Source organism: Notechis scutatus, chromosome 7 (genome assembly GCF_049901735.1).
Source record: "Notechis scutatus isolate UNSWTSFEM ecotype Mainland chromosome 7, rNotScu1.2, whole genome shotgun sequence".
Taxonomy (NCBI): Eukaryota; Metazoa; Chordata; class Lepidosauria; order Squamata; family Elapidae; genus Notechis; species Notechis scutatus.
The window spans coordinates 5,337,540-5,355,154 of NC_142015.1; the positions used below are offsets into that span (position 1 = coordinate 5,337,540).

The 17,615-nt window shown below is 42.2% G+C and overlaps 1 protein-coding gene across 4 annotated transcripts in view; it reads right to left on the reverse strand.

Moving 5' to 3' along the window:
* Nucleotides 1–10,630, reverse strand: part of SORBS3 (sorbin and SH3 domain containing 3) — a 51,348-nt gene extending 40,718 nt beyond the window's left edge. For 2 of the 4 annotated variants that reach the window (XM_087969632.1, XM_087969630.1), the window contains exons 1-4: nt 10,483–10,629; nt 8,025–8,257; nt 5,449–5,512; nt 1,290–1,377 (exon numbers count right to left, since the gene is read on the reverse strand). In XM_087969632.1, the coding sequence (XP_087825758.1) occupies nt 1,290–1,377; nt 5,449–5,512; nt 8,025–8,045 (173 nt within the window). In that variant the 5' untranslated portion in view covers nt 8,046–8,257; nt 10,483–10,629. Of the gene's footprint in view, nt 1–1,289; nt 1,378–3,274; nt 3,311–5,448; nt 5,513–8,024; nt 8,258–10,482 lie in introns of all 4 variants that reach the window. The other 2 variants (XM_087969631.1, XM_087969629.1) reach the window with 2 other exon arrangements.
* Between the last annotated feature and the right edge of the window lie 6,985 nt (nt 10,631–17,615).

Genomic DNA, 17,615 nt, shown 5'->3' on the forward strand with positions numbered 1-17,615 from the left:
TGGTAGGCATGCTAGTGTGCTTATGCACACCCCCTTACAAACCTCCTACGAATGAAGTGAAGTGAGGTCAACAGTAGACAGTCTAAGCTTAAAGTTTTTGGGGTTTGGGGAAAAAAACCACAGAGTCAGGTAGTGCATTCCAGGCATTGACCACTCTGTTGCTGAAGTCGTATTTCCCGCAATCAAGTTTTGTGCAGTTTACCCTGAGTTTGTATCTATTGTGTGCTCGTGTATTGTTGAGATTGAAGCTGCAATAGTAATTGACAGGTAGGACATTGTAATGGATAAATTTATGTACTACGCTTAGGTCAGACCGAAGGCGGCGTAGTTCTAAGTTAGACTTACAGGGTCTAATTATTTTTTCAGTCCATTGTTCAGAGCCAGATATAAAACACAGATGAGATGACACAGAATTTGGGAACAAGGATGTCCTCCAATATTTCAGGGGGCACTTAGTTTATTTTCCTCAAATTCTGTTGAATGTGGATTCCCAAATATTCCATGCTTCCCTAAAGTCTCAAATTCACTTGTACTAAAGTGCCACTGAAATGGACCTCACTTAATAGTAACATATGTACTAATAACAATAGTAGTAGTACAACAGAATGATTTTAATCATCTTTATAGTTATGTTAGCTTATTTGTAATCCTATTGATTATATTAGCATATTTATAGTTTTAAAAAATGTTCATGATTCATTTGTATATAGCAATGCTCTTCATCTAATTTCTACCTCTTATCTCTAACCATTGATAAAACCTATTCCACATTAAGTAATACACTGTATCTCCTTTATCTTTTATTTTCAATGTCAAGCTATCCATCTCTGCACAGTCCAATATTTTCTGGATTATATTTTCATCTAGTGGGGTGGTTCTCATTTTTCCAATATTGAGCAAATACAATTCTCGCTGCAGTCAGTACATGTAAAATTAAACATATTTTGTCATAGCTTTCTGGTATTATACCTAACAAAAATATTTCTGGTTTCTAAATCTATATGCTGCTTAATCATCTTTTCCAACCATGTGTGTATTTTCATCCGGTATTTTCTTGCCTTCATACATGTCCACCACTGAAATGGACCTCACTTCTGAATAAATGCAAGGGGTTGAGTTGCAAATAAGCTTACATTCATAATGCCAGGGAAGTGCATGGTCTCGTGTCTTTATATTCAACCCCATATTTATTTCTGATGTTCATAGGGCTTTGCCACCCTTCTGTATGTTGGTGGGTTGCCGTCCTTCACATCAGAGGAGAAACTCACATCTTCCATGTTTCTACTCACCAATCCAAGCCATTCTTTTGGCGGGAGGAACTGCTTGGGGTCATCAGTGGAGGTTGGTTCTTCTTCATGAGCTCTGGAGGGTCATGATCTGGAGGAGACAAAATGGTCACTGTGTGCGACAGGCCATCCTTTCCAAATGGAACAATGGGTGATCACTTTGATCTCTTCCCAGAACCACCACATCTACACACGTACACACTCCATTTACACATTCTCTCAGGCCGCCGATGGACAACCGAAAAGCCTTAGTGTTGGAACAAGTCAAGAATCTCCTTTTTGCTATCTCAGAAACCCCACGTGACCATGCAGCTGAACCTGGATGGTACAGTTTGCTGTTGATCTGAAAATTAATGGTACAGCTTCCTGCTAATATTAATCGGGAAACATCACAACCATCGTTTAAGATTTAAAATAGCTTTGTTTCTTTATTTAGTTTACTTTATACACTTCGTACAATGAAATCAAACACCATCTTCAGTGCACATCATGACCATGAAAATAAACACAAACACACATCCTTCATACTCCACATTGAATTGAAAACCCCCGACACCACATCAACACTGCACTATACAGGAGAATTCAACAGAGCCACTGCCCTGGGATAGAAGCTGTTTTTCAGCCTACTTGTCCTTGTTCTAATTATCCTGTGCCATCTGACAGATGGTAATAGTTCAAAAAAAAAGGGGGGTTCCCAGGATGAGATGGATCTTTGAGAATGTTTTAGAGTTTCTTAAAGCAGCGGGAGCTATAAAGCTTGTCCAAAGAGGGGAGAGGGCAACCAATGATCTTCTGGGCAATGATGTTAACCCTCTGGAGTGCTGTCCTATCTGCCCCTGTGCAATTGGCAAACCGTACATAGGTGCAATAAGTTAAGATACTCTCTATGGTGCAGCGGTAGAAGGTCACCAGCAGTTTTTCATCCAGTTGTTGTTTCCTGAGAAGCCTCAGGTAGTCTAATCTCTGCTGGGCCCTTTTGACCACGGCTGCAATGTGAGCCCCCCAGGTCAGGTCCTCTTTTAGGGTAACACCCAGAAACTTAAAACTGGCCACTTGCTCCACTCGGTCTCCATTGATAAGCAAGGGCTGGATGCCTGATCTGTTCCTTCTATAGTCCACTCTAAGCTCCTTGGTCTTATTGGTGTTGAGGACCAAGTTATTGTCTCCACACCTCGAAAGCAACCAGTCTACCTCATCTCAGTAGGCAGACTCATCCCTCCCAGAAACGAGTCCCACCATTTTGTTTATAAGAAACAAAGAAACCTTGAATACCAGAAAACCCCAGCATTAATCACATCTGTAACCTGGTTCCTCTTATCCTGCCTATGACCTCCTGTAAAAATATTAATTATGGTTCCTACCACCAACTTCTTGCCTACTTTGTATTAGGCACTTTGCCAGTGGGAGAGAAATCCCACGGCTACAACGTTCATGGTGGGAGGACCATTTCTTAGCCTATTCACAGGCAGAAGCCCAACCAGTTGAGCATTACGCATTAAGAAATCTCCACGAAGCCATGAGTCTGATGTCTTCAGGCCCTTCATTTGGCTGCTAAGGGCCTTCTAAGCATTGTCCCAGGCAAGTGTGTGTTATTCCCACATCAGTTACTTCCACAAAGTCAGGAGAAAATATTAAAAGAGTCAAGAACAAAGCCCAGCTGTACTACGGCATTTGCAGATGACCAATTTTGAACTCCACAGAGTTGTTTCTACAAAATAGACCTAAGACAAGAAGCTCTGAATATTTTATTGGTGCAGTAGAATGACTCCAAGATGCATTCCTGGGGGGCTTTTGCTTCCTTCTTGGTACAAGTTCTTGTCCCATAAATGAAACCTCTTCTATTATCCTTTTCACTCAACACTAGAACCCCACAATTTGCTGTTAGGATGCCATTTCTGGGAAATCCTTTGTGCAGCATACAATGACCAAACATTTCCCAATAGATAGCCAGGGAGCGTGTTCAAAAGCATGAGAAAACCATGTACCTCTTGGTTTGTAGGGATCCCAATCCAGGTCTGAATCTGAAAGAGAAGAGACAGATGTCCATGGGAGGTGGGCTCCATATTTGAGAGGACTAAAGCTAATGGATCCCCTTCATGGCTTACAAAGTTGCAGTAGTCAGAGCAGCAATAAATTGTTGGGTTTAAAAACCCTATGAAGCTCCAAATTAAATTAATATTCTAAAGGACTGCTAGGTTGGGCAAATCTGGTGGGATCTATTTAGAGTGCTGGTCAGAAAGAAGAAAAAAAAAGAATCACGAGATGCCTAAACCAGCTATTAGCTATGGCCTCACCGTGGCTTATTAGTTGCTGAAGCCGTGTGGCAAGAAACAAGCCATGTTTCCAATGTGCAAATAGGGAGTTAAAAAGAGTGGGCATCTCAGTTTGCATCTAAGCTTCATTTGGCAGACAAAATAAGATGATGATGTGGGGAAACTCCCAGGAAAAACAACGATTGTACAGAATAGAAATTGTTATCCACTAGAGGATGCACAATAATTGTGTTCCTTGCTGTTTTTATCTCTCTAGGTCAGGAGTCCCCAAACTTGGCAACAATATAGCTGGCTGGAGAATTCTGGGAGTTGAAGTCCACAAGTCTTAAAGTTGCCAAGTTTGGAGATCTCTACTCTAGGTAGTCAATTCCCAAGTTATGGTTTCTAAAGCCACTTTCTCACTATTGAGTTAAAGTGTAATCCATATATCTATGTGTCTTCAGGAAACAAAGACATAATCAAATTATCTGTCCACATTGCAGATTCCTGACCTTTTCTGCCTTTGTTGTGATCCTCTGTCAAATCTTATTGGTTTTATTGGCCTGAAATAGATGAAAGAGTTGCAGAGAAGAGCAACCAAGATGATAAGGGATCTGGAAGTTAAATCATATGATGAATAATTGAAGGAATTAGGTATGTCTAGCATATCAAAGAGAAGGATTGGGGTGCGGAGGCACATGATAACTGTCTTCCAATATTTGAGGGGCTGTCACAGGGAAGAGGAGGTTGACTTATTCTCTAAAGCACCAGAGGGCAGGACAAGAAGTCATGGGTGGAAGATCATTAAAGACAGATCCAACCTAGAATTAAGGAGAAATTTCCCGACAGTGAGAACAAATGAATCAGTGGAATAGCTTGCTTTCAGAAGTTGTGGGTACTCCATCACTGGAGGTCTTCAAGAAGAGACTTCCATTTGACCAAAATACAAGGTCAACCACCTTGAGCTAGATGGCCTCCAAAAATAAGGTTCAAGAGGGAAAGGCTATTTTTGTCCTGGTTATACAACATGAAGAAACCATGTGTTTTAACGCGTGAACCAAGAATGAAATGAGGTGAACATCATGCAGAAAGGGAGAAAATGGAAGTTATCAGGGCATTGCTATGCGACTTTAAACTGCAAATGGACAGAGTCTAAAACGATTGAGACGGTTTTTTAATCTAAATTACTGTTTCTCAGCCTTTCGTATGTGTGGACTTCAACTCCCAGATTTCTCCATCTGGCTGTGCAGGCTGGGGAATTTTGGGAGTTGATACAGAGATAGAAAATTAGCTGTGGTGGTACAGTGGTTAGAATGCAGTATTACAGGCTAATTCTGCCCACTGCCAGCAGTTCAATTCTGACCAGCTCAAGGTTGACTCATCCTTCCATCCTTCCAAGGACAGTAAAATGAGGACCTAGATTGTTGGGGGCAACAGGCTGACTCTTAGACCGCTTAAAGAATGCTATAAAGCACTGTGAAGTGGTATATAAGTCTAAATGCTATTGCTATTGCTAAAATTAACAGGATGCTTCAGAAAAGTCCATACCTGGTAGAATGTGCAGAAATGGATAGATTAACACTTAAAGTTAAGGAGAAGGATGAAACTGAATACTTCTTAACATGGAATTTGTTTTATCAATGGCTAACTGGCAGAAACAGAAGTTAGAAATTTAAAAGCCTAAGAGAATGATTAATCACATGAGGAAGGTTCACTAAAATGGATAAGCAAATGCTACTTTATTATGTGATCACTATTAATGTTATGAATATTATTGTTACTATTATTATTATTTCTTAAAATTAACTGTACCCAGAGACAACACACTGTTTATGAAGACATTGAATTTTTTATGTTCAATAAAAAAAATTAAAACTTAAGACAAAGAAAAAAGAAAAAGTCCATACCTGGAAGTTTACTGTGGATTTGCTGGAACATGCTGCGGTACCAATCCCTAGGACTGTCTACACTCTGCAATACAAATCAAATATATAAAATCAGTAACAGGAAAGGAAAGATGGAACAAAGGTACACATACTGTGAAGGACTAAGCAACATCTTTGCGCGGAATTCGACAATCCTGTATCATGACGGAAAAGTAAGAATCTCTCAGGAGTGCAAGAAGACTTTGGCGTGGTGGTTAGAATGCAGTCTTGCAGGCTAACTCTGCCCACTGCCAGCAGTTCGATCCTGACCGGCTCTAGGTTGACTCAGCCTTCCATCCTTCCGAGGTCGGCAAAATGAGGACCCAGATTGTTGAGGGCAAGAGGCTGACTCCATAAATTGTTTAAAGAATGCACTATGGTGTGCTATATAGGAGCTATATAAGAGCTGCGGTGGCGCAGTGGCTAGAAGGTAGTATCTCAGGCTTACTCAGTGCTCACTCCAGGAGTTTGATTCTGACTGGCCCAAGGTTGACTTGAGCCAGTCATCCTTCCAAGGTTGGTAAAATGAGGACCCACATTGTTGGTGGCAAGAGGCTGACTCTGTAAACCGCTTAGAAAGGGCTGTAAAAGCACTGTGAAGCGGTATATAAGTCTAAGTGCTATTGCTATCGCTAATATGCAATGCACAGACTACCAGGAATCCGGCTTTTTCATCTCTATGCAAAAACAGGCACGTAAATGATGAACTCTGAGGATGGGTGGAGGCTATATCTGACCTATGAAGTAAATGTTGTACAAATGTAAAGTGTCTTGCAAACTGGAGCCCCTGGAGCTTCCTTCTTTGCTGCAAAGTTAATAAGAGAATGCAAGGGAATAAGAGCTGTGATGCAAACATCAAATCTATGATCAAGGGCTAAGAGAAACAGAGAATCTCCCCAGGGGAGTAATCGCTAATGGGCAAAAGAGCACTCCCTCTTAAGGTTGGCTTTCCATTGGTACACTGCAGTTTATATTAACCCAGCATTAGATTTTTATGCCAACTCTTGCAAGGAAAGTATTTTTATGTCAATGAGACCACAGACACCACTCGATGTCAGATCAATATCTGGATAATTTTAAATCCTGGGTGTCAAACCTACAGCTTTCCAGATGTCATTGGACTACAAATCTCTGCAGCTTCAAGCATGAGCCAATGGTAAAAGATGCTGAGAATGGTAATTGATGGACATCTGGAAAGTCACTCTTTTTTTTTTGTCATTTCTGCACAGATGGCTCTCATTCATTTGCCAAATTATCTCCAGGTTTTCATGGCTTGGGAATTAATCCAAAAGGTCCCCAGCCTGTGACAGCTTGGCAATAATCTGGGATTATTGCAGGGATTTTTAAAATGAAGAGGGGTGGAATTCTTTGTCTATCTAAGAAGGAAATAAAAGGGCCAGAACTCATCCTTCCCAGTAGCCAACACCTAGATAAGCAGGGATTATTAACACCAGACAAACAAGCAGAAACAATAACTTAATCAAAGGAGACAAACAATCAAGCAAACAATCAGTCAGTAAACAATAGTTAAGGGACTACCAAAGAGTAAACCATACCCCCACCAACACTGGCAGGGCAAGCAATTGAATATAAACAGGGAGCAAACTCCACACTCACTAGCACAGATGATATTACCTAGTTGGGTAATGAAATGTCGGCAAGCAAATAATCTGGCTCAGAGAGCCCCAAGGACTGTACAATTCAAACCTGAGCTGCAAATATTTTCTTCTATTGGTACCCAAAAATATACGCATTGCACCACTTTGACCAATTAGATGCGCATAACTTTATATATTTAGAACAATCTGTATTCTTGATAGTATTGACTGCAGTATGAAACAGGAATGTTATCTATCAAAAATGAAGGGAAAAGCATCACAATAGGGGGTATGAAGGCCAACTCGCCATGGCCAACTTGGTGCAAGACAACTCGCCATAGCTAACTCGTCACGGGACAACTTGCCGTGGGACAATTTAACAATTCAATTTGATTATTCAAAATAAATAAACAAATATTTTAATTTTTGTTATTCACATTTCATTCTGTCCTTCCTTTTGCGTCCTTTGTTGAATAGCACTAGCAATAGTACTTATATACCACTTTAAAGTGCTTTCCAGCCCCCTCTAAGTGGTTTACAGAATCAGTCTATTTCCCTCAACAATCCTCATTTTTACCGACCTCAGAAGGATGGACGGCTGAGTCAACCTTGAGCCTGGTGAGATTTGAACTGCCAAATTGCAGTCAGCCGTCAGTCAGCAGAAGGAGCCTGCAGTACTGCACTCTAACCACTGCGCCACCATGGCTTAATGATTCTATTCCACCATTTCTCTGGTATTATTGTAACTCATGTCCCATAGCGAAGTGTCCCATGGCAAGTTGGCTGTGGCAAGTTGGCCATGGTGAGTTGACTTTGGCAAGTTGGCCATGGTGAATTGTCATAGACCCCACTCTGAATTCATTCACACAATTAACAGTTCAACCCTGAGCTCCATATAATGAAGAAGGATACTGAAAATTAGACTTTTCCTTCCTGTTTACAGTTACTCCAAGGACTCACCGATCGAGAGGCAAGGGGCATCCCAGACTCATCCACTGGCCCGATCCCATCGTACTTCACCCAACGTTTCTCTCTCCTCTTGCCATCTTTTGTCCAGGTGGCTGACCAGCTTGGTTGTGCTACGCCGTTCACAGTCGGGTAATTGGCTGAACCAGCCAAGTAAGAAGAATGAGCAGGATCAGTTTTCAGTGGTCTAATTTCTTTAGCAGGCCAGGTTGGGTACCAATTATTCACTGCCAAGAGATGAGGTCAGGTCATAATGAGAGAAAGATCTAATTGAGCATTACGTCCTATCCCTGTCTCCATTGTCTCTAATACTGCTACCTTTAGAACAAGCAATTTGCTGCAGTTCCTGGACAAAAATTGCATTATTTGGCAATTTCATGTGGGTTGGTTTTAAAAAATCATTTAAGTTGGCCTGAATTATCAGGGAAACAGATTAAGTGGAACTTGGAGTAGCCCAAATAAGTTCGACTAACAATTTCGGATGGGGCGGGTGGTTCTATGCTATACATCACCGACAAGCAAATATAATGTCAGGATTCTGGCAGTTACCCCCATTTAAATCATGAATCTTGAGCCAAACTTCCAAAACTTCAAAAGGATTTATTAGGAGTAAACATGCTGGTATTGCCTGGGTGTAGCCGACTCTGTCACATCATTCATTGTCACCCTTGACCCTAGTTTTCCCTCCACCCCCTGGGTGTATCGTAATTCATATTCTCCAATGGGACACGTCCATAGCACAAAAGAAACAAAGTCACAAAAGTAGGTAAAGTCCCTTAATAGCAATAGCACTTAGGCTATTGCTTTATAGACCTCTCTAAGTGGTTTACAGAGTGCTTTATAGACCTCTCTAAGTGGTTTACAGAGTCAGCATATTGCCCTCAACAATTTGGGTCCCACCTCGGAAGGATGGAAGGCTGAGTCAATCTTGAGCCTTGGTGGGATTTGAACTGCCAAGTTGCAGGCAGCTGGCTTCAGAAGTAGCTTGCAATACTGCACTCTAACCACTGCACCACAGAGGCTCCTGTTAAGGCCTCCAACTTGGCCCCCAATGTCCAGTTATCATCGGTTGGAGAAAAAACTCTCCCAAGAACAGTTTTTAAAAGGAAGAAATTCAGTCTGAACCCAAAGTACACCTAAATTATAAATAAAAACCAACACAAACCACAGCTGCAGCAATTAACGAGACAGGGCAGGATAAGGAATTGAAGACTTCAAAAGATAACGAAAGACACACAGTTGGGAGGATGCCAGAACCCAGATAAGCCTCGACAAACAAATATAATTCATGTTTTGCTTCCAGCAAGGTGCTGTGTGCAAACACCCTTTTAAAATCCTGTTTTCCCAGCTGCAGCTAATGTAGGGAATCAGGGCCCTTTTCTCCCCTGTAACCCACGTAACTCACGTTGCTCCCTTATCCGTTCCTCCCTGTGTGCCCTATGATGAAGAGGGGGCGGCCCTGGGTCTTCCTCTGAATGCCCAGCCGGACTGTGCCCTTCCCCCGTTTCTTCCACAGCCACCGGAGCCACACTCCCACTCCCTGCCAGCTGCTCAATCTCCCCCTCAGAATCAGATTCCAACAAGGGCATGACAATTTATTTGATTTGTCAAACGCTTACAATATAATAGAAATAAGAATAAACACAAGTTTAAATATAAGAAATAGGAACGGATAATTGGGGACAATGGGACAGGGACGGTAGGCACGAGGGTGCGCTCATGCACGCCCCTTACAGACCTCTTAGGAATGGGGTGAGGTCAATAGAGGTTAGTTTGAGGGTAGAGGAGTGGGAGTTTGATCAGGTGACAACAGAGTCAGGTAGTGAGTTCCAGACAGTGACCACTCTGTTGCTGAAATCATACTTCCTGCAATCAAGTTTGGAGTGGTTTACATTCAGTTTATATTTGTTGTGTGCTCTTGTGTTGTTGTGGTTAAAGCTGAAATATTCATTAACTGGTAAGACGTTGTAACATATGATTTTATGTACTATGCTTAAGTCCAATCTTAGCCGGCATAGTTCAAGGTTGTTTAGGCCTAGAATTTCAAGCCTGGTGGTGTAGGGTACTCTTTTGCGAACAGAGGAGTGTAGTACTCTTCTAGTAAAATACTTCTGGAATCGCTCAATTGTATTAATGTCTGATAAACAGTGCGGATTCCAGACAGCAGAGCTGTATTCAAGTATTGGTCTAGCAAAGGCATGCTGCTGAATTTAAACACTGTCTTTTACTCAAAGCTCTGCTGTCAAAAAGGACCACCAAAGGCTTCCAATTCTTCCCCTGGGAGGAGGAAGAGAAAGCTAGCGGAGCTTTAGAAGTGGGCCTGGCTGTATTTAAACATAAAAGATTAAGCACCAACGGATAACAGGAAGATAAGACGGCAAGGACTACAAAGTGTTCTCTGTCGCTTGCCAAAGAAATCTATTATCATCCCCATTCTTGGCTGGAGTATTACCTGAGCTCTGCTGAGTTGTTTTCCATGGCTGGGATATTCCGTTGTACACTTGCCGGGGAGTTGTATCGTGGAATTCAAAATTTAGGGTATTCGACCCACAACTGTGAATCACGGGAACCTATGTATATATGTATATATGTATATATGTATATATACAGGACAGATAAAAGAACATCCTCCATTAGTACGCAGCTTTGGCTCTCTTTGGAAAACCTCCCCGTTGTAAAAAAAGGGAAGACGTTTTTCATTGCTCAACTGTGCCCCACGAGAACATGGCTAATCACAATCTGAGGCACGCCTTCCGCCCATGTTGTGTATTCCTTTTACCCTAGGAAAGTTCATTAGGCTGAGGGATTGGGAAAATGCTTTTATTCTTATCATTTTGGGAGAGTGAACATTTACTTCACTATCTTTTCTCTTCTTTTGCCTGTCACACTTCAGAAAAATAAGGCTTGAATTCAAAATTACCCGTAAAATTTTACTAAAAACATCAATCCTATTATGTAGCATTATTTTACTAATTTCTCATATTGAATCCTAATAAAATAAGCTGTAAGATAACCAAAGTCAATGTTCAGACATTTATAGCGTGTTAATGTTAATTTCCAATCCTTTCTGAAAACAATTTTCCTCCTCTTTTTTTAAAAAAGGCCTTTGATCTTTCCAGATAGATTTATATTGTTTGCCTTATGAATTACTTTACCAATTAAGACTGGCGAAAGTCCAACTGTATTGTATTACAGATTTCTGTGTAATTTTCTCAATGGTTTTCCTTGGAATCGACCAGCAACAGACATTGAATGTTGCAATGGAGGAACTAAGAAAAGATCAAGGGTGAGAAAATATACAACTTCCTCTGCACATTTTCGTGCTGTGAAGACTAATTTAAGCAAGCACAAAGTAACTTGTTCTTCCTGGGGCTGGAGATAACAACAATTTTAATTAAATGTCCTCAGAGCTGATATGTAGAAATATGTAAAAATGTGTGCTTAACTCAATTCACATAATTAATTTAGTTTGACTCTTAAACTTTATCTAATTTCTCCCTTAGTTTTGATAGGGGGGAAAAACACATTATTTTTTATTATTTTCACAAATAACTCAAGGCAGTCAACATCTCCAACACACCTTCCTCCTCCTATTTTCCCCACAACTCTGTGACATGGATTGGACCGAGGATGAGTTCGAAGGCTCGAACTGGCTCGAAGTCACCCAGCTGGCATTCATGGCTAGGTGGGATTTGAACTCATGGCCTCTTTCTTTCTAGGTTCCTTAACCTGGCAAGTTTAAGACTTGTGGACTTCATCTCCCAGAATTCCTGAGCTGGAAGAGGAATTCTGGGAGTTGAAGTCCACAAGCCTTCAAACTATCAAGGTTGAAGACCCCTGCACTAGACCAAACTGGCTCTCATATTTCCATTTATGGGGAAGAGAAAGGGCCAGCAGATCCAATGAATGAAAAGATCTGGTATTATAAAGCCGATCGTATCCTCCCCGTCTGCCTTTTCCCACCAAAGCTTCCAGAAGTCAAAATAGAACAGAATAGCAGAGTTGTAAGGGACCATGTAGGTCATCTAGTCCAACCCCCTGCTCAAACAAAAAAACCCTACACCATTTCTGACAGATGGCAGTCCAGTCTCTTCTTGAAAGCTTCCAGGGATGAAGCTCCCACAACTTCTGAAGGCAACTTCTGTTCAGTGGGTTGATTGTTCTCCCTGCCACAAAATTTCTCCTTATTTCTCGGTCGAATCTAAGTTAATCTAACGAATGAAAAGTCATCAGTAAATTAAATGGAACTGGGTACTAAAGTACAGTTCAAGCAAATTCTCTGAATTTATCAGAGCCCAGCACAATCGATATCTCAGGTTTGTTGTCGGGAAAATAAGCACAGCTGGCTGGAGAATTTGGGAGTGAGACAAGCTTTACGTTTGGGGACCTTGAGCTAAACAAATAAACGCCTTTATAGGAAATGGAGATGAAATGTATGAACAACAAAAATGAGGGATTTTTTTACCACTTGGGTGGCAAAATAATTTGGTTGAGCTAACAATCAAGCTTGGAACACCAACACGTGGCATAGCCTTCAGGCCTGACCTTTGGAGACAGCCATCTCACCAAGACTCCAGCCCCCAGCTTCCTGCCTTGCTCAAGAAAGCAGACCAGCTGTGCTGGCTGGAGAGAGGGTCTGGAGAGGTGAGGCTCCCAACGCACGAGACGGGCTCTGGAGGTGCCAGGAAGTATCCAGCCTAAGACCCAGAGCTAAGACCCCGGCCCGAGGATGTGGGAGAGAGCAAAACTGGATCCTCGAGGCAATTAAAGGAGCTGGACACCTGTTACTGGGAGGCAAATGAAAGGAATGGTGAGATGACAAATGATATGTAGATGACAGATAGACAGATGAGAGATAGATTTTTTAGCCCACTTTGCATCAGGGGCTCAGACTTTTAACATTATTACATAAGCATGGCAATGGTAAGGGAAAGGAAAGGAAGAGGCATGCGGTTTTGCGGCAGAGTTTGGGCATGAGGCTCACAGCTTGTTTGGAACACCTGAGCACGAATGCCGGGCTGTTGAGCCCCATTCATGGCCTGACCTTCTTGGAGAACAAGCCATCTCACCAAGTAACTCCTAAGCCCCCAGTCTTCCTGTCGGCTCGGCTCAAGGAAAGCAGACTCAAGGGGAAACTTGCTGGAAGTTGCTCGGTTCTTCAGGTTAAACTTGCAAGGCAAGTTTCAGGCTGTTCCGCCAGGAGCAGAGGTTCGTGGGCGGGCGGCGTTTGGAAGAGGCGACGGCTCCGTTTCCCTTGCCACTTTGGGGCCAAGGCGTGAGCGCCCGCGAGGAAAAAGGAAGCTGCAAGTTGCTGGTGAAGTTGCTCGGCGGGTGCTGGGAGCAGGCTTTTTAAAGTGCCGCCGAGCAGGACCGCCAAGCCGGGGAAGCAGGGCACCAAGGCAGGGCAAGGCTCCACCAGCAGCGGCTAGCTTTAGGTGGCTCAAGCAGCCCGCCCGCCCGCTGGGCAGACCCTTCCACTCCTCGGCCGGAAGACGCTCCCGCCTGCAAACTTTGCCTGCAAAGTTTAAGCCTGGAAAAAAAGGCGCAGGGATTGGCGGGGACTCACCTTCGGAGAGAATCGCACTCGAAGGTGATTCGAACTCCCAGCGAGGCCTTTGCAAAGTTCTTTTCTTTCCTACCCAGAGCACTCCGCACTGTTTTGCAGCTTTGGGGGCCACACGGCGTGAAGGCAATCGCCACACCCAGCAATTTTTTTTTTTTCAGGGGCGGGGGCCGGATTGGACAGACCAACGGGCCAGATGTGGCCAGCGGGCCGTGATTGCCCACCCCTGTAATAGATAGATGATAGATAGATGATAGATAGATAGATAGATAGATAGATAAGAGATAGGTAGATGCATAGATAGATACATGATAGATAGATAAGTAGATACATGATAGATAGATAGATAGATAGATAGATAGATAGATAGATAGATAGATAGATAGATAGATAGATAGATAGATAGATAGATAGATAGATAGATATAATACATAGATGATAGATAGATACTGATACATAGATGATAGATAGATAGATAGATAGATGATAGATAGATAGATAGATAGATAGATAGATAGATAGATAATAGATAGATAGATAGATAGATAGATAGATAGATAGATAGATAGATGATAGATAGATACATAGATACATAGATAGATAGATAGATGATAGATAGATAGATAGATAGATAGATAGATAGATAGATAGATAGATAGATAGATAGATGATAGATAGATACATAGATACATAGATAATAGATAGATGACAGATAGATAGATACATAGATAATAGATAGATGATAGATAGATGGATAGATAGATAGATAGATAGATAGATAGATAGATAGATAGATGATAGATAGATAGATGATAGATAGATAGATAGATAGATAGATAGATAGATAGATAGATAGATAGATAGATGATAGATAGATAGATAGATAGATAGATAATAGATAGATAGATAGATAGATAGATAGATGATAGATAGATAGATAGATAGATAGATAGATAGATAGATAGATAGATAGATAGATAGATAGATAGATAGATAGATAGAATGAATTCTTTATTGGCCAAGTGTGATTTGTCTTGGTGCAAATTCTCTCAGTGTACATAAAAAGAAAGGATACATTCTTCAAGAGCCAAGAATCATCAGGTACAGCACTTAATGATAGTCATACATTACAATAAGCAATCAAATCATACTAGGAAACAGTCAATATGAATCATAAGGATACAAGCGACAAAGTTACGGTCATATAATCACAAGTGGGAGGGGATGGGTGATAAGGAGTGATGGGAAGATTAATAGTAGTAGTAGTGCAGACTGGAACTTCTTCAGCTTCAATCACAATAATACACCGGCAAACAACCGATACAAACTCAAGGTAAACCACTCCAAACTCAATTGCAGAAAATACGGACTTCAGCCACAGAGTGGTCAACGCCTGGGACACCCTACCCAACTCCGTTGTTACAGCCTCAACCCCTCGCAGCTTCAACCTCAAACTGTCTACCGTAGACCTCACCCCATTCCTAAGAGATCCTTAAAGGGGGTGTGCATAAGCGCACCAGCATGTCTACGTTCCTGTCTTACCGTCCCCATTTACCTGTACTTATTCCCTTTGTTCTTGTTTATGGTCATACCTATACTTGTTATCTTATACATATTTGACAAACAAATAAAAAAAAAATTGGAAACTATTGATGTCGAGGTGGTATTTTTGTTTTGTATCCCAGGATTCTCTCTGTTGTCATTCTAGATCTCCTGGTTACAACTAGAAGGACGTTCCCACGCTCTGCTGCTGACCTTTTGTTTGGGAATGCCCCAGATTCTAATGGGGATTTCCTGTGAGCAGAGAAATGGTGGTTTGTTGATCATTTAGTCCTTATTTCATAGGCTCTTCCTGGACATCATGAACAAGCAGTACCAGGGCTTCCAACCTGCCCACGCCTTTGTTTTGGAGATCAAATCATCCCAAACACATCATCATTCCTTCCGTGGGAAGCTGAGAAGGGAATGCCTACTTTTGACTCTGGACATGCCTGTCTAGAAGGGCCCATGCGAGATTATGGCAGTGCCCATTATTTGTCATAACCCTCAATGGCTCCTCTGGGATCTATATCTCACATCCCTGATATCAGCTCAGAAAATATTTCCTGTTACTTTTTAAAAATCACAATGCATTATGCAACATCAACACTAATAATCTCATGGTAATTTGAAGCATAGACACTCACGTTTGGGGGACGAAGCATCCCGGATCGGAGTTGTCAACCACCATCAAAATTTGTCCGATGCTAAACTTTCACCTTGAGCAGGAGGATCAGCTGAGGGTTGTTTACTCCTGAGTAAACAGAGAACAAACCTGTTGTATGAAAAGGGCTTGGAACTGCATTAGGAGGTCATACTCTCTGCACTCCTGAGTTAGAGCATCCTCTTCCCTAACTCTGAAGGACCTCCCACCCAAAAAACCATAGTACGTGAAGATGTTCACATAGCAAATATAGAACATAGTACATCATAGACTAGCAGAGTTGGAAGGGATCTTGAAGGTCTTCCAGTCTGCTCAAGCAGGAGATCCTATACCAGAGGTCTCCAAACGTGGCAACTTTAAGACTTGTGGACTTCAACTCAAAGAATTCTCCAGCCACTTATGCTGGCTGGAGAATTCTGCGAGTCGAAGTCCACAAGTCTTAAAGATGAGAATTCTGGGAATTGAAGTTCACAAGTCTTAAAGTTGCCAAGTTTGGGGACCCCTGTCCAGGGGTGGGATTCTACCAGTTCGCACCTAGAACCGGTTGTTAACATTCTAAGCAGTTCGGAGAACCGGTTGTTAGAAGAAATTACTGGCCTAATCCTGTAAGGAAGGCAGGAAGGAAACATTCTGGGGTTGCTTACGGAAACTGCCTCTCCGTTAACCCTTATTACATTCTTGGCAGGACTAGACTTCCTGTCTTAGGAACTTCTCTGGAGTTTTTTCCCCCCTCCTTTGCTGGTACTTTGCTTGTGCGGAGTGACCATTCAAAGTTACAATGACACTGAAAAAAGTGACTTATGACCATTTTTCACACTTACGACTGTTGCAGCATCCCCACAGTCATGAGAGGCCAGGCGAGGAGATGCGTGCCTCGATGTGAATGATATTGAGTTGGCCACGCCCAGCCAGTAACATGACCACCAGTCACATGACCCAGTCACATGACGACCAAGTCATGCCCACCACCTAAGCCACGCCCACAGAACTGGAATCCCACCCCTGCCTCTGTCCTATACCATTCAAGGACAAATGATTGTGCCATCTCTTTTTGAAAGCCTCCAGTGATGGAGCACCCACAACTTCTGAAGGCAAGGCGTTCCACTGATCATTGTCAGGAAATTTCTTCTTATTTTTAGGTTGATCTCTCTTTAGTGTCTCTTCCACCCGTTACTTCTTCTCCTGCTTTGGTGCTTTGGAAAATAAGTTGACTCACTTTTCTCTGGGACACTCCCTGAGATCCTGGAAGGCTGCTATGATATCACCCCCCGTCCTCAAGAATATCGAAAGGATACCAAGAATCCCACCCCTGCTCTGCTTTGTTTGTTTGACACTCAGGGACAGTCTTCAGAGCACAAAAGCTGGACGAGTCTCTCTCCCTTCCTCTGTTTCATGTAATTACTCTTCGGTTTCTAGCCAACTTTCCGGCACATCACAATAATGAATCATTACTACTAGCACTTAAAGGAACCGTCGCGTTAGTCACCCCTGTCAAAATCTTCACTGAACTGTGCTACAACTCTTCGTATTTTTATATATAGAAATAGAATAACAGAGTTGGAAGGGACCTTGGAGGTCTTCTAGTCCAACCCCATGCTGAGGCAGGAAGCCCAACACCACTTCAGACAAAGGGTTATCCAACATCTTTTTAAAACATTCCGGTGTTGGAGCAGCCACAATGTCTGGAGGTAAGTTGTTCCACTATATCAGGGGTCCCCAAACTTGGCAACTTTAAGACTTGTGGACTTCCAGAATTTTCTATGCTGGCTGGAGAATTCTGGGAGTTGAAGTCCACAAGTTGTCCTACCTTTCAATGAAT